This window comes from Anolis carolinensis, unplaced genomic scaffold, assembly GCF_035594765.1.
Source record: "Anolis carolinensis isolate JA03-04 unplaced genomic scaffold, rAnoCar3.1.pri scaffold_7, whole genome shotgun sequence".
Lineage (NCBI taxonomy): Eukaryota > Metazoa > Chordata > Lepidosauria > Squamata > Dactyloidae > Anolis > Anolis carolinensis.
This window is the reverse complement of record NW_026943818.1, coordinates 40,782,894-40,795,191: the sequence shown is the minus strand read 5'-3', so window position 1 is coordinate 40,795,191 and position 12,298 is coordinate 40,782,894. Positions and strand designations below refer to the sequence as shown.

Below are 12,298 nucleotides of genomic sequence, written 5' to 3'. Positions count from 1 at the left end.
CACAAGGGATCAGCACCAAACTTGACACACTATCTACATGGAAAACATTGAATACTGATGGAGTTGGGGGACTGTTTTTGAATTCTGGGAGTTGTAGTATACCATCACTCAGAGAGCAATGTGTCCCAAACTGGTGATGGAACTCGCAAACTTGCCACACACACCCAACAGGGGCCGGGCTGTGGCGCAGCTGGCTAGTAACCAGCTGCAATAAATCACTACTGACCAAGAGGTCATGAGTTCGAAGCCCGGGTCGGGTTAAGCCTCTGACCATGAATAGCCCCGGCTTGCTGTTGACCTATGCAGCCCCGAAAGACAGTTGCACCTGTCAATTAGGGAATTTTAGGGACGCTTTATGCGGGAGGCTAATTTACAACACCATAAAACTGCCAGCAAAACACGAGGAAAGGAATGAGGAAGTACAGCCACTACTGGACGGTGAAGCAACAGCTCCCCCTGTGGCCGGAATCGTGAAGCTGGAAAAATGTTAAAAAATGCCTCTGTGTGTGTCTATACCAGGGGTCCCCAAACTAAGGCCCGGGGGCCGGATGCGGCCCATTGAAGCCATTTATCCGGCCCCCACGGCACAAGGGCAGAAGGGGGTTGGGCTAAATGACCCAAGGGGTCTCTTCTTCTCTTACAACCATTATTATTATTATTATTATTATTATTATTATTATTATTATTATTATTAACATTGAGGCTGGGTGGACATCTGTCAGGGGCAATGCTAATGGCTTTTGGTGCACAAAGGCAGAAGGGGATAGGACTATATGGCCCAAGGGGTCTCTTCCAACCCTCTTTATTATTATTATTATTATTATTATTATTAACATTGAGGCTGGGTGGCCATCTGTCAGGGATGCTTTGCTTGTGCTTTCGGTGCACAAAGGCAGAGGAGGATTGGACTCAATGGCCCAAAGGGTCTCTTCCAACTCTCTTTTTTATTATTGTTGTTGTTGTTATTATTATTATTATTATTATTATTATTATTATTATTATTATTATTATTATTAACATTGAGGCTGGGTGGCCATCTGTCAGGGATGCTTTGCTTGTGCTTTCGGTGCACAAAGGCAGAGGAGGATTGGACTCAATGGCCCAAAGGGTCTCTTCCAACTCTCTTTTTTATTATTGTTGTTGTTGTTATTATTATTATTATTATTTATTGCTCGGTGGCCAACAATAGTCCAGCCCTCCAACGGTCCGAAGGATCAGGAACTGGCCCCCTGTTTAAAAAGTTTGGGGACCCCTGGTCTATACTGTATGTTGTTTGTCTGTTGGCATTGAATGTTTGCCATATATGTGTTCATTGTAATCCGCCCTGAGTCCCCTTTGGGGTGAGAAAGAAGGGCGGGATATAAATACTGTAAATAAATAAATAAACAAACATACCAAACTTTGAATGCTGGTGGGGTTTCGAGGGGACGGACTTCCGAGATTGGGAGTTGTAGTTCACCCACATCCTTATGCATTTTCTAATGGGAGTATTAACAAAAACAAAAAACAGAAGGAAAGACTGACTTTTCCCTAAGAAATAAAGCTGCAAATTACCTAAGTTGCTGCTGCTGCTTCTCCTGATGCCGCTGGGCCACTCTCAGTCCCACGGTGCGCAGATGATTTTTGTCCCGCCTTGATTTTTGCTAGCACAATGATGGCCAACCTATGACACGCGTGTCAGCACTGACACGCCTAGCCATTTCATTGACACGCTGCCGCCTGCAGATGGATTGGATGACTATGTCTTTTGTGGCCAAATTTGGTGCAATTTGGTCCAGTGGTTTTGTTGTTTTCTCCATGGGAATTATGCACATTACACACACACACACAATATATATATATAGGTGAGATTCCTCTCACTTCCTTGGATGACCATGTCTTTTGTGGCCAAATTTGGTGCGATTTGGTCCAGTGGTTTTGTTGTTTTCTCCATGGGAATTATGCACATTACACACACACACAATATATATATATAGGTGAGATTCCTCTCACTTCCTTGGATGACTATGTCTTTTGTGGCCAAATTTGGTGTGATTTGGTCCAGTGGTTTTGTTGTTTTCTCCATGGGAATTATGCACATTACACATAAATATATATATATATAATCATTCTATTATTATTCTATTATTATTGTAGTATATTATTACTATTATATTATTATTATAATATTCATGATTCATGGCTACACTGAAACTACAATAGAGAGAAATCAGCGTGGAAATTGCAAGAGGTCCCATAGATGGTTGTACATGGAAATAATGGTAGTAAATAGTTTTTGATTTATTAAATACAGTTATATATTACTATTATATATTTTTGTTATTTAAACTATATATACAGTAGAGTCTCATCCAAGCCTCGCTTATCCAAGCCTCTGGATAATCCAAGCCATTTTTGTAGTCAATGTTTTCAATATATCGTGATATTTTGGTGCTAAATTCGTAAATACAGTAATTACTTCCTAGCATTACTGCATATTGAACTACTTTTTCTGTCAAATTTGTTGTATAACAAGATGTTTTGGTACTTAATTTGTAAAACCATACCTAATTTGATGTTTAATAGGCTTTTCCTTAATCCCTCCTTATTATCCAACATATTCGCTTATCCAATGTTCTGCTGGCCCGTTTATGTTGGATAAGTGAGGCTCTACTGTATATTATTATTATATTATTATTCATTATTCATGACTACATTGAAACTACAATAGAGAGAAATCAGCGTGGAAACTGCATAGATTGTTGTACATGGAAATAAGGGTAGTAAATAGTTTTTGATTTATTAATATTGCAATTATATATTTTTGTTATTTAAACTATACATATTGCGAAATTATGGTTTTTTTCTCAAAGTGACACACCACCCAAGTCATGCTAGGTTTTTTGGTGAATTTTGACACACCAAGCGCAAAAGGTTGCCCATCATTGTGCTAGCACGAACCTCCCTCCAGCCTCATGTGCTCCCCTTGATGCTGCTGGGCCACTCTCGGTCCCACGTCGCATGGGTGCTTTTCGCCCTGCCTTGAAGGGACTCTGGTGCAAGTCTCCCTCCAGCTGCATGTGCTCTCCCTCCCTGCGCATGCGCACCATGCTCTGAACACACCTGCTCTCCCCTCCCCATTTGGAGTCTCAGAAACAGCCCCGCCCCTTGGTTGAGAATCGCTGAAAGCCCTCCCGACAGATGGCCATCCAAGCTCTTATAATTTTTTTTTCCCGTGTCAGGAGCAACCGGAGTTGCTTCTGGAGTGAGAGAATTTGCCGTCTGCAAGGACGTTGCCCAGATGTTTTGATGTTTTTACCATCCTTGTGGGAGGCTTCTCTCATGTCCCCACATAGAGCTGGAGCTGACAGAGGGAGCTCATCCGCACTCTCCCCGGGTGGGATTCGAACCTGGCAGCCTTCAGGTCAGCAACCCAACCTTCAAATCACAAGGCTTTTATCCCCTAGGCCAGCTCTTATAATGAAATATTTTTTCATTGTTTCGATTAAACAAAAGAGAACCCGCGACACGGCCACGTGCTCCAAAATAAGTAACGTATTTTTCCTCCTTTTATTATATTAAAACGATAACATTTTTCTTCTCTTATATTAAACAATAATAGACACGAGAGAGTATGGGTTAAAACTCAACATCCTTCCCTCCTCCCAGCCTCTTCCCACCCTGGCCCCCCAACCGATGCCCATAACTTTGCTCCCCAGGCAATAGTTTCGAGGATAAATATAGATACAGCCATGTACAGAAATGACCCCGTTCCTTTCCTAACCAGATCCCTTCTAACAGCAGCAGCAGCAGGACCCCTTGTCTTCCCACCCTTTCCGTTCCCCTTGAAAGACGAGAAAGGAGGCAAAAAGGAAAGGCATGGAGGAAGGAGAAAGGGCACACTCAAAGAGTTCAAGGAGAGGCTCGGCTGGGGTCCAGGCAAGATTTGGGCATTGCAGCACAATGGGACGCAGTTCGTTGGTTATACGATGATCATCACAAAGATAGATGATTGGACAGAGGATAATCATCAGATAGAGAAAGGGCACACTTGAAGAGCTCAAGGAGAGGCTCAGCTGGGGTCCAGGCAAGATTTGGGCGTTGCAGCAGAATGGGACGCAGCACCCCACAGCTGGCAATGGGGCCCCTTTCCGGATGCAGGTGCTTCCGGCCTCCAACACCTCCCATCATCCTTTGCCTGACGCCCAGTAACCCCAGTTCCCCTCTACTGGGAATGGTGGATTGGATAAAGGACAATAATCAGATAGATGGACAGGATGATCATCAGATAGATGGACAGAGAGATAGATGGTTATCGAGCTGATGATCATCCTATATCCAGGGCTGTTAGGAATTGTGGGAGTTGAAGACCAAAACACCTGGAGGGCTGAAGTTTGCCCAGGCCTGTGAGAGATGGATGATGGGTTATAGGATGACCATCACATATATAGATGATTGGATAGAGGATGATCATAAGATAGACGGACACAGACAGATAGATGATTATCGAGCTATCTGATGATCATCCTATATGCAGGGTTGTTAGGAATTGTGGGAGTTGAAGTCCAAAACACCAGGAGGGCTGAAGTTTGCCCATGCCTGTAATAGATGGTTGATTGGTTACAGGATGATCATCACAAAGATAGATGATTGGACAGAGGATGATCATCAGATAGAGAAAGGGCACACTTGAAGAGCTCAAGGAGAGGCTCAGCTGGGGTCCAGGTAAGGTTTGGTCGTTGCAGCACAACGGGATGCAGCACCCCACGCCTGGCAATGGGGCCCCTTTCAGGATGCAGGTGCTGCCGGCCTCCAACATCTCCCATCATCCTTTGCTTGAGACCCAGTAACCCCAGTTCCCCTCTACTGGGAATGGTGGATGATTGGATAAAGGACGATCATCAGATAGATGGACAGAGAGATAGATGATTATTGAGGTATTTGATGATCATCCTGAATCCAAGGCTTTTAGGAATTGTGGGAGTTGAAGTCCAAAACACCAGGAGGGCTGAAGTTTGTCCATGCCTGTGAGAGATGGATGATGGGTTATAGGATGACCAACACATACATAGATGATTGGATAGAGGATGATCATCAGATAGATAGACAGAGAGATAGATGATTATCGAGCTATCTGATGATCATCCTATATCCAGGGCTGTTAGGAATTGTGGGAGTTGAAGTCCAAAACACCAGGAGGGCTGAAGTTTACGATCTAATGATCCACCGTCTCGCCATGTCCGGAGTTTGTGGTCAGGCCCTCAATTGGTTCAACTCATTTCTGCGAAACCGGAGCCAATGGGTGGAGTATATGGATCAAGTCTCTGACAGATCTCCCCTCCTACGTGGGGTACCCCAAGGTGCAATTCTCTCCCCTCTTCTCTTCAACATCTACGTTAGACCCCTTGCTAGTTTGGCTCGGAGTTTCGGCCTAGACTGCTATCAATATGTGGACGACACCCAACTCCTTGGAGCCTGGAGCAACGTCAATACCAGACAATTTCACCTTATGTCTGGAGGCCCTGTCGAACTCGCTACGTGCTAGCAGACTGAAGGTGAACCCGGCGAAGACTGAGATTCTCTGGCTTCCTCGGGCTTGTTTGCCTGCAGGCCCAGCACACCCTCAACCGCACGCAGTTTCGATATGAGTCGGCACTGGTTTGGTTTTCGAAAACCCCAAAGTCACTCCCTTTCCCGAGGATCGTTAACAGGTTAACGATCGTTAACTAGACTGCATGTCCTTTACCTGTTCTATGTGTATGTTGATTTGCCAGTTAGACTGGACCTCTTCGGTGTGGGAGGAGTTATAGGCATAGGATTGTACTGAGCATATTCAGACTCAGGACTCAATTTTATATTCCGCATAGGATTGTACTGAGCATACTCAGACTCAGGGCTCAATTTTATATTCTGCATGGTCTTGGACTGTAATTGATTTCCTGGGTGTCGAGAGAGAGTTTTTTTGGGGTGGATGGACGGACAGACAGACAAGCCGCAATGCCAACACTGCGCGGACACTTCTCACCGGTTGTGGGCGACGACGAGGAAGAAGGCATGCAAGGATTCTCCCCACGTATAGGGATGATTTGGAAGGAACTTTCGTAAGGAACTGAAATCCTGGCTCTTCCAAAAAGCTTTCCAGAAGGACTAACTCCACTAACCCCACTCTGGCGGGAAGGTAACGGCGCTCCACGCAGACCTTGGAGGTGTCTACGGACAACGTCGGCTCTTCGGCTTAGAAATGGAGTTGAGCATCAACCCCCAGAGTTGTTCACAACTGGACTTAACTTCAGGGGAAACCTTTACCTTTATCAGGGTTTTTAGAGGGTTGTTGTGAGTCTTTCGAGCTGTCTGGCACATGTTCTAGAAGCATTCACTCCTGACGTTTCACCCACACCTGTGGCAGGCATCCTAAGAGGTTGTGGGGTCTGTTGGGAACCAGGCCCGTGGGGTTTAGATATCCGTGGAAGGTCCAGGGTGGGAAAAAAAGAACTCTTGTCTGTTGGAGGCAGGTGTGGATGTTGTAATTAATCTTTGGATCTAATCCAAGATTTTATCAGTATATTTTCTATGTGATTTTTATGACTTGTTTTTTTTTTATTGTTGATGGATCTGTTTTATTGCTCTTTGGGGAGATAGGGCGGGGTATAAAAATAAAATTATTATTATTATTATTATTATTATTATTATTATTATTATTATTATTATTATTATTATTATTGTAATTAATCATCTTAATTATCATTTCATGGCCTCAAGGCCTGGTTTCTTCCTGCCTGGGGGAATCCTTTGTTGGGAGGTGGCGGTGTTAGCTGGCTCTGATTGTTTCATGTCTGGAATTTCTCTGTTTTCAGAGTGTCCTGATTTTATAGAGTTTTTTAAAAAAAAATACTGGGAGCCAGATTGTTCTTTCTTTCTCCCACTCTGGACATTATTCCACAGGGATATATATATATAAACCCCACTATCTCTGAGGATGCCTGCCATAGGTGTGGGCGAAATATCAGGAGAGAATGCTTCTGGCCAGGCAGCCCAAAAGACTCACAGCAACCCAAAGTTTCATTATTATTTTATGATTATAGGCCAAAAATGGAACTCGCCTCGGCGCTCGGCCCATCAATCTTGTATTTGCCGCAAGCGTTTGGCGTTCCCCAATTCCTCTAATATTTGATAGCTTTAGTATACAAGTCAGTCTCCTTCTTGGTGCATCCTCGCGTGCAGGGATTCCCAAAGTGGGCGTTACCGCCCCCTGGTGGGCGCTGCAGCAATCCAGGGGAGCGGTGATGGCCACAGGTTCATAAATCTTTCTGTTTAATCTATATATATAAAAGAGTGATGGCATCGCGGTGGCGGACAAAACAACAAAAGTAAACACCCCACAACCTCGAAAATTGACAGCACAACCCCTCATCCATGCCTCTAGGTTGATACAACGAAAATAAAAGAAAAATAAAGTCCTAATTAGAGGGAGAGGAATAATTGTTTTTATCCAATTGCTGCCAGTTAGAAGGCTAAGCTCCACTCACTTGGTCTCCTAGCAACCCACTCAGCCCGAGGGACCCTTTACCTTAACTACCACCAATTCCTCAATACTTTATTTCCCATACCACCATACTTCACCACAGCAACGCGTGGTCGGGCACAGCTAGTTGCTATTAAAATTTTAAAAATAATTAATTTCCAGGGTGCCGAGTAATATTTTTTTCTGGAAAGGGGAAAAGTAGGCCAAGTAAGTTTGTGACACTAAAGAACACCGAAATCTATAGATATGTGTAGAGACACAGTTGTCCTATTACCAGCTCATATACAAAATAGAACAACGATAACAGACAAAATATAACTGAAATATAACTGAAGCATCAGAAGACAAAATATAATCATTACAGACGCATGAGTAATGCACAAATGAAGACTGTTTACAACATTACATCAAACATTATATTCATGCTTGTATGTTTTTTCAGTATAAACAACTGATAATTTCTTCTGTAAATTGTGGAATTTATCTAAATTCGTCATTGTCCCATACAGAAGAAATTATCAGTTGTTTATTGCATTGACCCTGCATTCCTAAGACTTTTATCTGCGTGGGACAATACTGAAATTCAAAGTGTTGAACTCAGTCACTTAATATGTTCATATGGGGTTTGTGTATTGATAGTGTTTAAATGAAATTTGTGTCTTGCCTGTACTGCATACTGGTTGCATCATCCAGAGTGTAATATCGTCTGGAAAGAGTTAATTGCTGAGAAGCTGTGATGACCTTGATGTGTGGCTGGAACTGGGGAGTATCCAGACACAAGTGTTTGTGCAATGCTGATTACATCAGTTCTGTGTTGTGTTGAGTGCTGTCTGCTGAGAAGTCAAGTCTGTTTGTCTTTATTACTGCTTACAGTAAAACTTGTACATAGTTTTACCAAAGTCCCTTGGTGTCACTTCGTTCTGCGTTCCACTGATTCCATCCAACTACTGCTGCGCTGCAAATTACTCTGACAATTGGTTATGGGCCCAGACTGACCAGTTCCTAGACTGACCAGTTCCTAGACTGGCCAGAGCCTAGACTGGAGTTTGGAGTGAGGACTGGAGTTTGGAGTGAGGAAAAAGTTGGGAGCTGCGAGTGTGACCAGAGACAGGACCCGCTGTTCTGGTGGCTGGAACTGGGGAGTGTCCAGACACAAGTGTTTGTGCATTGCTGATTACATCAGTTCTGTGTTGTTACCAAAGTCTCTGGGTGTCACTTCGTTCTGCGTTCCACTGATTCCATTCAACTACTGCTGCACTGCAAATTACTCTGACAATTGGTTATGGGCCCAGACTGACCAGTTCCTAGACTGACCAGTTCCTAGACTGGAGTTTGGAGTGAGGACTGGAGTTTGGAGTGAGGAAAAATTTGGAGCTGCGAGTGTGACCAGAGACGGGACCCGCTGTTCTGGTGGCTGGAACTGGGGAGTGTCCAGACACAAGTGTTTGTGCATTGCTGATTATATCAGTTCTGTGTTGTGTTGAGTGCTGTCTGCTGAGAAGTCAAGCCCTGTGTCCATTATCTTCGAGTCTGTTTGTCTTTATTACTGCTTACAGTAAAACTTGTACATAGTTTTACTAAAGTCTCTGGGTGTCACTTCGTTCTGCGTTCCACTAATTCCATCCAACTACTGCTGCGCTGCAAATTACTCTGACAATTGGTTATGGGCCCAGACTGACCAGTTCCTAGACTGGAGTTTGGAGTGAGGAAAAAGTTGGAGCTGCGAGTGTGACCAGAGACGGGACCCGCTGTTCTGGTGGCTGGAACTGGGGAGTGCCCAGACACAAGTGTTTGAGCATTGCTGATTACATCAGTTCTGTGTTGTTACCAAAGTATCTGGTTGTCACTTCGTTCTGTGTTCCACTGATTCCATCCAACTACTGCTGTGCTGCAAATTACTCTGACAATTGGTTATGGGCCCAGACTGACCAGTTCCTAGACTGACCAGAGCCTAAACTGGAGTTTGGAGTGAGGACTGGAGTTTGGAGTGAGGAAAAAGTTGGAGCTGCGAGTGTGACCAGAGATGGGACCTGCTGTTCTGTTGGCTGGAACTGGGGAGTGTCCAGACACAAGTTTTTGTGCATTGCTGATTACATCAGTTCTGTGTTGTGTTGAGGGCTGTCTCCTCAGAAGTCAAGTCCTGTGTCCATTGTCTTTGAGTCTGTTTGTCTTTATTACTGCTTACAGTAAAACTTGACCATAGTTTTACCAAAGTCTCTGGGTGTCATTTCGTTCTGCGTTCCACAGATTCCACCTAACTACTGCTGCGCTGCAAATTACTCTGACAATTGGTTATGGGCCCAGACTGACCAGTTCCTAGACTGGCCAGAGCCTAGACTGGACTGGAGTTTGGAGTGAGGAAAAAGTTGGAGCTGCGAGCATGACCAGACTGGACCTGCTGTTCTGGTGGCTGGAACTGGGGAGTGTCCAGACACAAGTGTTTGTGCATTGCTGATTACATCAGTTCTGTGTTGTTACCAAAGTCTCTGGGTGTCACTTCGTTCTGCGTTCCACTGATTCCATCCAACTACTGCTGCGCTGCAAATTACTCTGACAATTGGTTATGGGCCCAGACTGACCAGTTCTTAGACTGGCCAGTTCCTAGACTGGAGTTTGGAGTGAGGACTGGAGTTTGGAGTGAGGAAAAAGTTGGACAGAATATACTTATCTGTTACTATGGTAAAATATACAAGCATGAATATAATGTTTGATGTAATGTTGCAAACAGTTTTCATTTGTGCATTCCTCATGCGCCTGTAAGGATTATATTTTGTCTGTTACCATTGTTCTATTTTGTATACGAGCTAGGAATAGGACAACTGTATCTCTACACAAGTAAGTTTGCGAACCACTTCAGTCTTGACTCGAACTCGAGCCGAAGAGGGAACGAAGGAAGGAAGGAAGGAAGGAAGGAAGGAAGGGAGGGGAGGGAGGTAGGGTCTGCACAAGGGGCCCCTTGGGGAAGAAGCAGAGAGCTGCTGTTTTGCCCATTTAGTAGATGCCACTACAAGGGGGAGAATTCGAGTCCGGTACCGTACACGTTGGTGGTCGGCAATCGTCCCCCGCAACACCGCAGGCAGAGTCCGTCCCGGTCCCAGAAGCCGTGCACTCGCCCGCTGCACGAACGAAGGCCCACCCGCCCGTCTGTCGGTCGGTCGGACGGACACCACGGGAAACGGGAAACGGGAGAGCCGGGGTCGGAGTCGCGGGACCAGGGGCCGGCGGCCGTGCCTTGCCTTCTCCGTCTCCGTCCGGGGCGCTTACGAGGCGGGCATGTCGGCCTTGCTGAGGGCGATGGCCAGCTCCAGGTCCTCCTGCTCCTGCCTCCGCAGCCGCGCCAGGCGGTCCCGCTCCGCCTTCTCGCTCTCCCGCTTGGCCCATGCCAGCTGCTGCTCCTCATTGCCAAGCTGGAAGGGAACGGGACACCGGGGTCAGGATCCAAAACTGGTGGAAATCACAGCCTCCCAAGCCTCCCACTGTTTGGTCCTTCACATATATACAGTAGAGTCGCGCTTATCCAGTCTTCGCTTAACATTTTCGCTTACGGCCCGTTTATGTTGGATAAGCGAGACTCTACTGTATTTGCTAATCTGTAGCCCCCGGTGGCAAATGTGTCATGATCTCGGATCTTTGACATCTCCGGTCGACTGACAAAGAACAGATGGCAGCCATAAAACAGATGCCAGCCATAAAACCTCAATTACCTTCTGGTATGCGAGAGCCCCTATATAAATGGGCTCAAGAGAAGGTTCTGGTATTCTGTACAATAAAATCTATTGGAATCTACCAGCGTGTGTCTTGGACGGGGCCAGCCATAAAACCTCAATTACCCTCTGGTATGTGAGAGCCCCTATATAAATGGGCTACAGAGAAGGTTCTGGTATTCTGTACAATAAAATCTGTTGGAATCTACCAGCGTGTGTCTTGGACGGGGCCAGCCATAAAACCTCAGTTACCCTCTGGTATGTGAGAGCCCCTATATAAATGGGCCAAAGAGAAGGTTCTGGTATTCTGTACAATAAAACCTGTTGGAATCTACCAGCGTGTGTCTTGGTGCTTTTTCTGGTGGAAGACTGACCCACAGCACAACTGGGAGGAGAGAACCCGACAATTTTTACAGAATACCAGAACCTTCTCTTTGGCCCATTTATATAGGGGCTCTCGTCGGCTCTTCGACTTAGAAATGGAGATGAGCACCAACCCCCAGAGTCGGTCACGACTAGACTTCATGTCCTTTACCTATTCTATGTGTATGTTGATTTGCCAGTTAGACTGGACCTCTTCGGTGTGGGAGGAGTTATAGACATATGACTGTACTGAGCACATTCAGACTCAGGACTCAATTTTATATTCTGCATAGGATTGTACTGAGCACATTCAGACTCAGGACTCAATTTTATATTCTGCATAGGATTGTACTGAGAACATTCAGACTCAGGACTCAATTTTATATTCTGCATAGGATTGTCCTGAGCACATTCAGACTCAGGACTCAATTTTATATTCTGCATAGGATTGTCCTGAGCACATTCAGACTCAGGACTCAATTTTATATTCTGCATAGGATTGTACTGAGCACATTCAGACTCAGGACTCAATTTTATATTCTGCATAGGATTGTACTGAGCACATTCAGACTCAGGACTCAATTTTATATTCTGCATAGGATTGTACTGAGCATATACAGACTCAGGACTCAATTTTATATTCTGCATAGGATTGTACTGAGCACATTCAGACTCAGGACTCAATTTTATATTCTGCATAGGATTGTACTGAGCATATACAGACTCAGGA

At 45.0% G+C, this 12,298-nt stretch overlaps 1 protein-coding gene across 3 annotated transcripts in view; it reads right to left on the bottom strand.

Annotated features, from left to right (window-relative positions):
- Positions 1-3,516: 3,516 nt before the first annotated feature.
- eps15l1 (epidermal growth factor receptor pathway substrate 15 like 1) overlaps positions 3,517-12,298 on the bottom strand; it is a 67,680-nt gene continuing 58,898 nt past the window's right edge. For 2 of the 3 annotated variants that reach the window (XM_062960006.1, XM_062960005.1), the window contains one exon: positions 3,517-10,908. In XM_062960006.1, coding sequence (XP_062816076.1) covers positions 10,762-10,908 — 147 coding nt within the window. In that variant the 3' untranslated portion in view covers positions 3,517-10,761. The remainder of the gene's footprint in view (positions 10,909-12,298) is intronic. The other variant, XM_062960007.1, reaches the window with a different exon arrangement.